The 14,017-nt window shown below is 39.3% G+C and overlaps 3 protein-coding genes across 3 annotated transcripts; all 3 read left to right on the forward strand.

Annotated features, from left to right (window-relative positions):
• The first annotated feature begins 3,332 nt into the window (after nucleotides 1-3,332).
• On the forward strand, nucleotides 3,333-10,149 carry LOC128225685 (sushi, von Willebrand factor type A, EGF and pentraxin domain-containing protein 1-like). The gene is made up of 18 exons (XM_052935593.1): nucleotides 3,333-3,380; nucleotides 3,579-3,746; nucleotides 3,885-4,049; nucleotides 4,224-4,388; nucleotides 4,621-4,788; nucleotides 4,960-5,127; nucleotides 5,257-5,418; nucleotides 5,611-5,781; nucleotides 5,994-6,161; nucleotides 6,335-6,502; nucleotides 6,664-6,825; nucleotides 7,036-7,197; nucleotides 7,430-7,597; nucleotides 7,758-7,937; nucleotides 8,670-8,831; nucleotides 9,111-9,278; nucleotides 9,474-9,809; nucleotides 10,112-10,149. The coding sequence occupies exons 2-18, from the start codon at nucleotides 3,665-3,667 to the stop codon at nucleotides 10,147-10,149; spliced, it is 2,793 nt and encodes a 930-aa protein (XP_052791553.1). The 5' UTR covers nucleotides 3,333-3,380; nucleotides 3,579-3,664.
• On the forward strand, nucleotides 10,146-11,592 carry LOC128225686 (E-selectin-like). Its single transcript, XM_052935594.1, has 5 exons — nucleotides 10,146-10,275; nucleotides 10,423-10,590; nucleotides 10,807-10,974; nucleotides 11,174-11,335; nucleotides 11,558-11,592. The coding sequence occupies exons 1-5, from the start codon at nucleotides 10,146-10,148 to the stop codon at nucleotides 11,590-11,592; spliced, it is 663 nt and encodes a 220-aa protein (XP_052791554.1).
• LOC128225687 (uncharacterized) lies at nucleotides 11,589-13,987 on the forward strand. The gene is made up of 4 exons (XM_052935596.1): nucleotides 11,589-11,724; nucleotides 11,934-12,101; nucleotides 12,419-12,607; nucleotides 13,006-13,987. The coding sequence occupies exons 1-4, from the start codon at nucleotides 11,589-11,591 to the stop codon at nucleotides 13,764-13,766; spliced, it is 1,254 nt and encodes a 417-aa protein (XP_052791556.1). The 3' UTR covers nucleotides 13,767-13,987.
• The last annotated feature ends 30 nt before the right edge of the window (nucleotides 13,988-14,017 follow it).

Below are 14,017 nucleotides of genomic sequence, written 5' to 3' on the forward strand. Positions count from 1 at the left end.
TGTAGTAAAAATGGTAATAGGATTGTCATTAATTTATTAACTGTGTGATCATTAGAATTTAATGTTTGACCAAGACTGAAACCGTCTTTAGTGTTTGTTTTAAGACTGGAACATTTTTTGATTGCAATATGATATGAATGAAGACGATATTGGGGTGTTATTTATGCTTTATGTAGAATATTTCTTGCTGTATAACATGTGCTTTATAATTAAATCCTTTAGTACATGCCTACCACCAGCTGTTGTTGAGAACGGTAACTTTACGATACGTTCAAACGGACTCGAAACAAGTGCGATATACTCTTGTGATGCCGACTATACACTCGTAGGAGACGAAGTTTTGTATTGTGCAAGTGACGGCTCGTGGGCAGACAACATTCCTGTTTGCGGTAGGTCAACGTATATTGCTAATAGTGATTGAGTATATATTTCATTCCAGAGAAGGATGTGTCGTTACTTTTATAAGTACGTTAACGGTTAATATTGTTTATTAATTAGCAATACTTACCTGGCAATTGTTACCGGCCGGGAAATACTATGGAAACAAGTCAAATCGCTCCTTGAACTAGTTACACTTACTTATACATACATACTCGTAACACATACTCAAATAAATGGTTGACATCTATGTTTCAATCTAACATCTTCTGTCAGTGAAAGTCATGAACGATAGATTCTAAAATGAAAGATGTTACTTGTAAAACCGCGCTGGAAATCCAAAATCTAAATTCATCGACGACATATGCCAATTAACCAAATGACACAACTCAATTGAACAAATGATGACTTAACACATATGCTTACATTTGCTACTAGTTAATACTTATCTATTTATACAATGATAGATATTTTTTTATCTTCAATGGCAAATTACATCAATTAGGAAGTGACTGCTCAGTGTTACATGTGTTTTAGCACATGAACGTGAATCAAAGCATGGTTATACACATCTCAGACCATTGGTTACTTTTCATCTTTATAGGTTTTAAATCTGAATGGTTATTGATTATAAAAACATTCCAAACATGCTAGGTATACATGATTTACTGTTTCGTTTGCAGTTTCGTCGCATCGTTTGAACGTCCATACCGGATGTGGTCACTTAATCAAATACATAGTGGTTACGTTCAACCGATTTTTTTTTTTCTATAGAACGTTACATTTACTCACTTTTTTAAATGTTTAGTTCGTAAGTGTAATTTTTTTCATTATGGAGTTTTGGTCATGAAACACTAGAACTCAGTGTGTCTAACCTTGACAATTTTTTTCCGACATTCCATAGAAATATTACCAAATGTCTTTCATACTCACCGAATAGTAATACAGTTACATACTACTTAATTTGTAATGCCTTAAACAAGCTTGCATAATGTGATTTTCACGTTTTCGCAGTATGTTCGTCCTTTCAAATGCCGACAAATGGAGGCATTCAATATCTGCTGACGGCACGACTGCAACGTACACCTGTGGTGATGGATATGCGCTAATGGACAGACGATGCAACAGTGTGGCAGTGTCGAGGACTTATTGTCTGGAAGCCTACCTCCAACATGTGGTGAGAAACATTGTTGTACTTGAATTATAGTTTTATTGTGTGTAAGTTTAAACTATTCGTAAACTTGTATGATATAACAGCGTAAAATACTAACGATTGCTCTCTAGGGTGGTTATTATAAATTGCATTGAGCTTTATTACAGTACCTTGCTCGACATGGACTTCGTTTCCGGTGGATCAGTAAATATTTCTACTGACGGCGTAACAACGATAGCAAGGTTTACATGCGGTGAGGATACACGCTACAGGGAGACTCAGATATTTCCTGTCGGAGCGATGGATCCTGGGATTTCCAAGCTCCTGAGTGTGGTAAGTAATTCAATACGATACTCAGTGATGAAATGTATGGTAAACATGCTTTATTCAAAATTCGATTTCGTTGTGAACCTTTGATATTAATGGATGATGACGTATATAACGACAATGATGTGCTTATGTTATAATGTTATTGTCTAGTTTCGTGCAATCCTCTGACGCAGCCGGCGGGCGGAACGCTAAGTTACTCAACGGATGGTACGGTGACTAGGGTATCTGTGTTGTGTAACACTGGATACAGTTGAATGGTGCAAGGAATCTTACATGTCGAGCAGATGGATCTTGGAATCTCGAACCTGATTGTGTGGTTAGTAGTTTTGATTTCTTGTATCAATTTTTTAGTGAGTTAGTCCGTCATATCTCAAAGGGACGTTTCGATGTTATATTGAGCCATGGTGTGTGCTGTACATCTTTGTTGATGTCATACACTTCTGTTTTTTCATTAGTTTCTTGCCCAACCCTGACCGACCCATACAGTGGTACAGTTGATTTAGAAACGGATGGTACAACCACAAGGCTACGTATATGTGTGCTGCTGGCTACTATTTGGATAGAACGGACAGCCTTACCTGCCAACCAACGGATTTTGGTCAGACGTGGCTCCTATTTGCAGTGAGTTATGTTCTTTACTTGTAGTTAAATAGCAAATATATAACGTTCGTATTGTTTTTGCTAAACATACACTTTAAAAGTTATATATGGATGTAATATACATTTCAGAGTGTGAAGAACCACCCGTTTTAAACCTCGGAAGTTTTAACATATCTGTGGATGGGCTAATGGTGACTTACAGTTGTGAAGTGGGTAGCTCCATGTTCGGCGATACTTCACAGATGTGTGACACCGCAGGGGCAGGCTGGCTGGGAGAACAGCCGGAGTGTTGTATGAAATATGTTTCCTCATGATTCAATGATATTGTGATAAATGTGTGATTTATATTTGCCATATGTTTCAGTCAACAAATACATTGATTTAAGGTTTGAAATATAAGACGTATTCTCCTTTTTGAAGTTATATGTGTTTGTAAGTAATAATGTCTTGTCAAAAGTTTTTATAATTATTTTAGCTACATGCGATCCATTGGGGCTCTGTTCGAAACGGAACATACCACTTTACCACTAATGGTGAGGCGACATTGGCGACTTTCACTTGCGATGTAGGAAACACTGTATCCGGAGTATCCGTCACCACCTGTCTCAGCGATGGCTCTTGGGATCTGCAAGTGCCAACCTGTGGTACGACAAAAATGTATTTGTATAGACATATATATGATATTATCTTATGTATTGTTATACATTCATATTATAATGCTTATCTATTATTTTGCCATTCTTTGTTAAGTGTATTGTCCTGAAATTGCCGCCTTGGCAAATGGAAGTTATATCGTGAGTACGAACGGAACTGATACTATAGTTGACTATCGGTGCGATGTGGGCTTCACACTTGCCGGTGTTTTCATTTTCGTCTTGCCAGTCAGATGGACAGTGGTCAAATCAATCGCCAGTTTGTGGTACTGTATAGCCTGCATTTCATTGCTCTGATGTATATTTAAACAAAACATAAACATATTTACTTCAAAGTCGTATCTGAGTTAAAAATAGTGCTTCTTTGTGTACATTTGTGTCAATTCATTTCTTACGTTTCGCACTAAACACGTGGAAAGTTATTATTATTATCAAGTTTCTTAAAACTTAATATTGAACTACAGTCCCGTGCTTAGAGCTGGCAAGTATCCACAACGCCGACAGGGTCATCACTACAAACGGAACAACTACGACTGTTAATTTTTCGTGTATGGATAAATATACTTTGGTTGGAGATGAAGATCTGATTTGCATGACTGATGGGTCATGGCAAGGAGCAACCCCGACATGCGGTATAAACCATTGATATACATGTACATGTATATATATATATTCGCTGAAAAGTTCCCATGTGATATCTAAAATGGTTTCGTTCATAGTACTACTTTTCTCTACTGTACTCATTACTTACTACGTTACATATTGTTTAGTGTGTTCATCATTCCAATCTCCCTTGAACGGCGATCTGAAGATCTCGGAGAACGGAACAGGCGCCACATATACCTGTGCAGAGGGATTCTCTCTCAGTGGAGAGGCACAACAAGTCTGTGAAACTGTTGATGCTCAGCTTGCCGGCAACGACCCACCGACTTGTGGTATGTCTTTTTCTACAAGTTATAAGAAAATACATCTAAAGTTGTTTTCCTTTCATTTTAACAGGTCTGAAACCCTGTTGATTCCGTGTTTTTTCTGGCTTTTATATGATTACACGCAAGATGAAAAAATGCTTTGAGTATTATTATTACTTGGAACATAAATTATTGTTATAGTGGGGTGTGCGACGCTCCAAGCAACCAACGCATTTACTAATGCCAGTACGGATGGGTTGACGACCGTCATGGAATTTACTTGTGATGTCGGTTACACTTTGGTCGGGTCATCTAGTACACAGTGCCGTAGCGATGGTTTATGGACAAATGACCCGCCTTCTTGTGGTAAGATCACTTCCTTTTTATGGCCCCTCTTCTTATGGTAAGTTCAAACTAGCTATATAAGGTTGATCTTCTCATCATCTGATTGTGGGTTAACTTCATTCTAATTATTTACTATGGCAGTCACATCTCATGTACATGACCAGAAAACATAAGGAAAAGGCAAGACATATTTTTAATTTAGCCTTATGAAGAAGGTCAGCCATTAATGAAATAGATTTTTTTTCACATGCAGTGTCATGCCCGGGCCTTTATGCAACAGAGGGAGCAGTGTTAGAGCAGATTTATAGAGGCGGTGTTACAATTGCCAGCTTTAGTTGTAACCTTGGGTACAGCATTCTTGGATCCTCCATTCTGACATGTCGTACGGATCAGACTTGGGATTTCCAGACACCCTCATGTGGTATTGAGTTTTTCATTTGCGTTCGAAGGAATATTTTAAACAGGGATTTCTAATACATTTCCAGTAATCCTTATTGCAATTGGACAATTTTCTCAAACACCTACTGCATGTGTCGAAATGTAAAATTTAAGTTTTATGTTTGCTGTAGCAAGATAAACCGTTTTTTTGTAGTGCAATGTCCAAGCCTTGTTGATCCTGCAAGCGGCAGCGTCGACGTAAGCACTGACGGATTAACCATGGAAGCTGCATTTGTGTGTGCGTCTGGATATTATCTCGAGGGAGCTGATGTAATTTTGTGCAATACGTCTGGACTATGGAGTGAAGATAGTCCTGTTTGCAGTAAGTTAGGTTATTCCGCCTTGGTTCAAATTATTTGAATACACAGTGTGTATCATATGTTTGTTTTACATTTTTATTTGTTTTATTATGCTTTCGAAACATCACCAAAGCTCACCATTTTTTTCACAGAGTGCGTTATGCCAACTAGCATTTCAAACGGCGCTTACCAGGTAAGGGAAAACGGCAGTGTGCTCGAGTACTCGTGTATTGAGGGGTATACACTTTCTGGAATGACCGTCAGGACATGTAGTGATTCCGGGGATGGCTGGTCAGACTCTAGTCCTTCATGTAGTAAGAATCATTATTTATACTTTGAAAGTATTTTTCTGTATTGTGTAGTATCTTTTTTGTACAAATGCAATAGACGGTGTACATGAAATAAAAGTCTTAATCAAAGTGGTAATTTAAATAATACCTTTTCTTTAAAACGTGTCTTCCAATCGGCATGTGCTTATGTGTCACTTGTGTACATCTGCATTTCAGTAAAATGTGGTGATCTGGCATCGCCAGACTCGGGTAATGTATTATTAAGCACGAATGGTACCGTCACACACGTGCAGTATTTCTGCGATGTCGGCTACTCAGCATCTGGCGTCAGCGAGTCCAGATGTCTTGAAGATGGAACGTGGGAGCTATCTGATCCTCCTACATGTGGTAATGCAGTGTTTAAAAACCCAGGATTTCATTATATATTCGCAATGAACAATTCCGATAAAATTGAAATTGTTATGTTCATGCATTTTTTTTCTAAAGACAACGCTCAAGAAGGTCTTCTCTTCTACTAGATGTTTCCTTTTAAATGTATATCTGTTCATATTACCAAACGACAGTCTGGTTGACTCACTTACTTTATTCTACTTTTTCAGTACCATGTGACCCACTAGAAGACATGGTGAACGGGAGCGTTTCTTATACCACCAATGGTACTGAAACAGCTCTCACTATCGAATGTGAGTTGGGGCATACTCTGAGTGATAATGCCATCGTTTCCTGTCAGCCAGACGGCACATGGACAACCGGACTTCCTCAGTGTGGTCAGTATTTTATATTTCCTGTCTTTTTATGTCAGGAAAGTATCAAAGACATTCGAATTTATGAAACTTTGGAAACCACCCACAACCTAATTTGAAAATAGTATTGTAAGCAATCAAAAAAATTATATATGCTTTCCAGTCAACTGTAACGATATTATTTCTTACTTTGTCAGTGTATTGTTCCTCGCTTAACGACCCCAAGAACGGCTTTTCGGATTCGTTTAATGAAGACAACCAGGCGAAAGTATCATTCAGTTGTGACAGCGGTTACACCCTGATTGGACAGTCGACAATTACCTGTCGTCCGGACGGAACGTGGTCGGATGATGCACCCTCTTGTGGTAATGTGTTTAAATAGTTTTAAAAATCATTATTTTAAAACGCATCAATAATAAACCCTGAAGTTTTATGTAGATATGAATATGTTGACAAATCTTCAATACTGAGCCAAAGAAACGGTATCATTCGTCAGCCCTTACATTGATACATGTCTTTTTGACAGAATGTGAGGTGTTCAGTTCACCACAGAACGGGAACTTGACAATTTCCACGGACGGCACTAAGGCTAGTTACACTTGTGGGGAAGGCTTCACACTGACGGGAGACACTACAATAGATTGCATTACAGCAATAACAACCCCAGACTATACACCTCCATCTTGCAGTATGTAAACTATGGATTTAAATATTTCTCGAGATAATAAATGGCATGATTGTATCATAATATAAACAGTTTGCCAAATAAATCAATATTATATTGTGTTTAATATAAACTGCATGTTCAATCTTGTTTATATTTGCGGTAGCCTATCAACATAGTTTAGAGGAATATATCATGTCTTCATGTGTTTCATACAAAGCTGTATTTTGCCAGCTCTGTGCGATCCGCTATCAACTACCGCAGCAATTGCATTGGCCTCCGACGAAACTGTGACTTCGGCGACATTTTCATGTGAGGTTGGGGCTACGTTAGTTGGTGCAAGTATCGCCACTTGTCGAAGTGATGGAACATGGAACACGTCTCCTCCAACATGCGGTAACTGAAATAATAATATTTCGAAGTTGTGTTACAAATGTTCACAGTGTTATTATTGTTTCAACTTTAGATTGTAGATGTAGTTGTTTTTAAATTAGTGCTATGCTTTCCTCTAGTTCCAAATGAATAATCAACATACTAACTATTTGCTTCTATATTAATTGGGTAAGAAACACTTTGTTCTGAATATCAGTTTGATTTATTTGATTAGTTTACTTTTTTATTTAAATAGTTACGTGTGCGACATTAGGCACCGTATCTGGGGGCACAGTGGAGCTACAGGCGTCCGGGACGACAACAACAGCGGTTTTCACTTGCGAGACGACACATGCCCTATACGGAGCGGCTAATCTCACATGCCGAGACGATGGATCGTGGGACTTTCAGCAACCAATATGTGGTATATATTATTGAAAAGAAAAAGGATGTTTTGCAAAGTGTTTTGGAAAGCGGAAAGAAAAAAATCTGTGTAATCTATATACTGTAATATATACACTTACTTTTTATGTGGTTTGCATCTAACAGTCAAATTACCATCCGCTCTTGTTGTCTTGTTACAGTTTCCTGTCCTGCCTTGGATACACCAACAAGTGGCTTTGTCAACGTTACAACGGATGGATCTAACCCTGTTGCAATGTTCACATGTGCCAGCGGTTACTTCATTGACGGCAGATCCAGCCTCGCATGCCAGGCAGAAGACGGTCTGAGTGCACTCTGGGACTTCCATCAACCTCTGTGCAGTATGAACATTTACATACATATCAAATAGGGTTATTAGTACTGTGTTGTTGTTTTCGACTCTGAGTGGTTTTTTGCAGATTTGGATTTCACGAACCGAAGGAAATCAAAATCAGCAAAAATCCACCAGAGTCGAATACGACATGCCGGATCAAAACGCAGCACAAATAACCCTTTTATTATATACATTGCTGGTTAGAGCACTTAAAAGCCACATGTTTCATAATAAATGTCATTTTAAAGACGAACTAATTTGTTTGATGACATCATTTTAACATCGCGCAACGATACTTGTTATGACATGACGTCACAAGAGTGGAATACGGCCGTATTGCACTGGAGTGGAATACGGACTACCGTATTTTGCGATATGTGTGACCTAAAGGCGACGGTTAGGATTTATGTAGTTATTTAATCCAAAAAGGGTTCCCGTTGACTTCTGTTCATTTTGGAAACAAGATGATACATCAGTGTCAAAATGATCACATGCAGGTTTAAACTTCAAATGTAAAGGAATCTGCGAATTTGGCGTGAGAGGGTGCGCACTTTGGAAGCGCGGCTAAGAAAGTGTGCCCCCTTCCAAAAGAATACCCGTCGCACCCCGCATCCAAATCCGCTGATGTTTGGCGCACAGAAGCTGTTACCTTTACCAATGCATCCTTTATAAAGTGCACTTTGTCAAACCTCCTAAATGTGAAAATTAAAACATAATGCTGATGAATTTATAATTTCAGAATGTAACCCATCCGGTCAGATATCCAATGGGTCGGCGGTATTGTCGGCAGACGGCATGTCGGTGACATACACTTGTGACACTGGCTTCACGCTCAATGGCGCTGGAATTAGGTCTTGCAACACCGACGGGACAGGCTGGACTGGCACAGAACCAAGCTGTGGTGGGTAATTGAATGTGCTTGTTCAACCAATAAACATTAGACAAGATATAGTTTCCTAAATTATTCCAAAACTCCTTAGGATCAGCTATTTTAGAAGCTTTGCATACATTTGAATTAAGACGACATTTTTTGCAATGTGATTTATTATTAAAAAGGATGGATATGTATGAATGGATGTAATTAAATTGTAATAAACACCTCAAAATTCGGAAATTAGAAAAACTTTATTCGAGTAGTGCATGAGACAGTATTGTAACAGTCTAGTATGAAAATCTGCAGTTTCTTGCCCTGAACTGACCACTCTTTCGAACGGGGATATAACCCTGGTTACGAACGGCTCAGTGACGTCCGTTGAAGTGGCATGTGATGTCGGTACATCTGCCCGTGGAGAAGACATGCTTGTGTGTAATCCGGATGGTACATGGAATGCAAGTCTGCCTGACTGCGGTAAGTGGCTCTGTTTGATCAAGCATATTGGAAATGTTGTTTTTTGTACTCTCCAAAAAAGAGAATTTAGTCTGAATTCACTATGTGAACTTAGTACGAATGTTTAGTCGACGTTACATCAAAGTACTTTTTAATAGAATTGAAGAAGTATATCAAATTAAATAAATAATATTACGTATAAATAACACATTCCAGTGGAATGCCCTGCTCTCACACTGGACAGTCATGGAAGCGTTAATGTAACCAGCACTGGTACCATTAGCGAAGGCGCGTTTTCGTGTGACGTCAATTACACGATGGCTGGTACCGAGCGTCTGACATGTCGGGAGGACGGAACATGGTCAGCTACGGAGCCAACGTGTGTTGCATGTTCTGCCATTGATACGATCCTGAACGGTCATATTACAATTACCACAAATGGGAGTTTAACTTCAGCTGCGTTTTCATGTGAGGACGGATATAGTTTGGCTGGCTCGGAAATATTGGAATGTAACTCCTCCGGAATATGGGACAAATCCATACCTAAGTGTGGTAATACTTTTTGCTTCTTTCTAATATTATCAATGAATTAATGCATAAAGATGTACTTCGACCTTTCTTAACTTTAAAAGAACCACATTGACAGTTGTGAGCTTCAGGCTATCCTTTTTTGAATTCTTATTAATTATCATAATAATGGTACTACTACTACTACTACTATACTACTACTACTACTACTACTACTACTACTACTACTTATTATTATTATTATTATTATTATTATTATTATTATTATTATAATAAAGGGTTTATAGAAATAAGAAGCAATAATTGCTAGCTGTTTACTTTTCCAGAGTGTGACCGGTTGTTTCCCCCACCAATGGCAACATGACGGTGTCAGCTGACGGATCCCAAGTATCATACACCTGCGATGTCGGTTTTTCCCTCCAGGGTGTTCCTTCTCAAGAATGTATTCTTGCAACATCTGGCTCCTCCGTCCAGCAGCAGCCTTCTTGTGGTAATACTGTCATTTAACGACGTGTAATATAGATTTAATTAAGGTAAAATGTTGATTTGGTTTGTAGACTTCATTTCGTCCGTGAAAACGTTTACACGTACACGTTTAATCATTTTTGGTTTCATAATACTATGTTTATTGCTTCAGTAATATGTGGAACATTGTTTTCAACGGCTGGTCTTGAGGTTATACAGTTTACGGACGGTGAACGAACGTACGCCGAGTTTAAATGCGATCCTGGTTACACAATGAGCGGGAAGACAATCATTAGCTGTCGCTCCGACGGCACATGGAATGCCAGTCAGCCTACATGTGGTAGGCTTAGTTTTTTCTATTTTTTGTTTTTACAGAGAAATTTTAAGCTAAGGACTGTAAAATACTGATAATAGTAACGTTTAATAGTTAATGATAAATATATATTCGTTAGAACACTAATCTGATTTTCAAGCGTTCGTTTAACGCTGCAATTCCGTACCGAGTGGTGCAATTATCAGTTTGCATTCAGTTATATGTATACAAACACCTTTGCAGAGGTTTGTGAAACATTGACGCCCCCGTCTGTCGGTGATGTATCGATAATGACAGACGGTGAGATGACCTCTGCCAATGTGACCTGTCCGGCAGGGTTTGTGTTGGACAGCAGTGGAACCCTTAACTGCAGAGCTGACGGAACCTGGAACTTCGACGTACCTGATTGTGGTAGGCTGTTTAACATTTTTTTGTATAATAATGATATCATTAATGTGTTGTATTCGCCCGTATATGACACGTTTATATTGCTGATTTTGTTACATTTGTCATTGTGCGAAAATGAAATATTAGATTTGTATCAGGAAATTGTTAAGTTAACACAAACTCACTTCTTATCGTTTTTATTTGTGAATTTTATGTTTTACAGTTTGTGAACCTCCGCCGTCTCTGCAAAATGGGGAAACAATCATCTCTGCAGATGGGCTTACGGCTAGGTATTCCTGTCAGTCAGGCTACAGTCTCTCAGGTCCAACCACGAGAGTCTGCCAAAGTGACGGTACTGCTTGGACTGACGAGGATCCCTTTTGTGGTACTGATTGAACAATTTCTTATAAGTTAGGCACTGTTCATTGAATTGTTTAACTGTATGTCTCATTTTTACAAGCGGTACAGACAGTAGTTAAGTATACGATACATATTTAAATAGGCTCTTGTCAGGTCTTGAGTAAAACTTATTTAATTCGCCATAGTAAAAAAGTTTAACTCAATGCAAACAGACTCAGCAATTGTTTTTTCAACATTATCCTTACAGTTCAATGTGAGGAACTGCACCTTGGAGTAACATGAACGTGACCTTAGTGACAAGTGGTGTGATCAGTCAAGCCGTTGTATTATGTGACCCGTGGTTTACCCTCGCCGACAGCCAAAACGTCACCTGTAGCTCTAACGGATCATGGAATATCCACCTTCCGACATGCGGTAACGGATAAAGCTTACCAATTTCTTCTTGTTGCTGTTCACATTTTTTTTGTAATACGAGCGCTTTAAGCTTTACTGTAACCCAAATCAATGTTGTCGGAATCAACACTTAATCTCAATATAAAGCGTGCTTGTGATATATTCGACGTGGATCATGACCATGGTATGTCAGTTTGTTCAAAATTGAGTGTTCTAGTCCTGTTTTCCAGTACGCTGTGAGCAGCTGCAGGTTGGAACAGGCCTGTCGTACAAGGTAACGACAAGCGGCTCCCTCTCTGTAGCAGAATACACATGTGCCAGCGGGTACACGCTAGAAGGAGCAACGAGCAGCACCTGCCTCCGTAATGGCTCCTGGGACAGCGTGCCGCCATCATGTGGTAAAATTATATAGTGTTTTTTTCCTTTGTGGACAACTTTTGTTTTCTTTTCGTTGGGAGAAAAAAACACAACTTACGCCTTTACTCGTGTTGTAATCAATTATCTATTCGTGTTATTAAACAGCTAAACAATGATTTTGTTATAAGCGGTTGGTACCTTTTTAGTTTGAAAACTAGTTTTGCTCGTCATCCTAAAACATGGGATACATTTGACAAAAAATGAAATTCTGAAACAGAATACACACTATTTGATGAACATTGTGAATTCGATGTTTTAAATAGTTTTCAACTTATTCTTACAATCCAACAAATGCTAGCCCTGGCTGTGTCCACAGTGGGTCCATGCGAGGCGACGACGACCGAATGCAACAGCGGAGCCGCCATCGGTCTAGGAGTAATGTTTGGCCTGGCGCTCATTGCCGCGGTAATCCTAGGATACTTTGCCTGGAGGTACTGGCGACTGTGGAAGGGCGTCGGGGGAGGCAAGTCTGGCATGTACTCGAAAGGTAAATCGCTGTGTTTAATACTCAATAGTTCATGACTGCAGTCGAAAGCCGTTGTGTCTAACTCTGTTATGTCGGACTTTTTTCCCGGTCCCGAATTTATTCCTTCTGTTTTTATAAAAAAAAACACATTTCCGCTTATGTCGATAATGTATATAGAAAACTCGCTATGTCGCAGTCATATTTCAATCACTGCGATCGAATTTCACTTACTGTATCTTACGAATATTATAATATCTTATTATTGAATCGTTTTAAACTATGTTCTTTACACAACAGAACATTGTATAACAAAAATAAGGCGTACATATGGTAAAATTACATTTGCTGAGTAAATTGTTTTGACTTTATAGCGTTCTGTTGGAATCATAACAAACCTACATGTACACACGTTATTTCAGCTACCCAGCCTCAAATAACCACCTCACCTGACGGAAACTGGATATTCAGCGATATTGACAAAGGAACGATATCGCCGTCCAAAGCTCCAGTCAGTCATGAACGCCATGTAACCGACATGGGTCGAGCTGAGTCCTCGCTTGCTCCGCTCTCTGAACAGAGAGAAATAACAATGAGCAGTATTATGACGCCATCGCCGGGTCCCCTAAGCACACGCAATATTGAGTTCCAGCGCCCTCCAGCTGGCGTTTTCGACCGCCGCTCACCGTCAGGATTTTCCGCTGTCAGATCGAGGGAGTCAACATTTGATTCCTTTTCGGCACTACCGCAACAGGTTTTAACACACAGGGACAATTCATCCCTTCAAAAAAGAAAAACCGCTGTGGAGGTGCCTAAGATTAAGATAGACGCCGCCAGCGTGAAGAAAAAAGACCGGGAAATAATGGCACGGCAGTCGCCACTAGGGAGCGAGGGTGGCCGTTTGTCGCCTTTCGTTCCTATCCAGGAAGCCACGTACAGGGACGGAAGCCCACTACCGGAACAGATTCTTACACCTCGAGACGAGGAGACATTAAAGGCAGAATCGAGGCGTAAGCATACAGACCCAACTAAACAACCAGTCGCTCAAGTTCGGCGTCCCCGGAAGAAAATGAGTGATCTGATCGACAAGGACGCAAGTCTCCGACATGTTTACCGGTCACCTTCGCAAAGTCACCACACAATCACACAGCTAGACCATGACATACCCGAAATGGACGTTTAATCCAATCTAACTATAGTGTATGCTGTGAGATGCGGACGTTTATATTTCCACCGTGAGACCTCTCCATTATAGGGTTTTTGTTTCGTAGTGTAAACGTTGTTATTATGTTATTAAAGATGTGCATAATATATAAAATTATATTGATTTTTTAAGCTAGATTCGTTTCCGTTGTAAGGTAGTTATTTATATGTATATGTTACGATAAATAAATTTATATGTTAGCGAACTATTTGTTGTTTAATAAAGAAAGC

This window comes from Mya arenaria, chromosome 3 (assembly GCF_026914265.1).
Source record: "Mya arenaria isolate MELC-2E11 chromosome 3, ASM2691426v1".
Lineage (NCBI taxonomy): Eukaryota > Metazoa > Mollusca > Bivalvia > Myida > Myidae > Mya > Mya arenaria.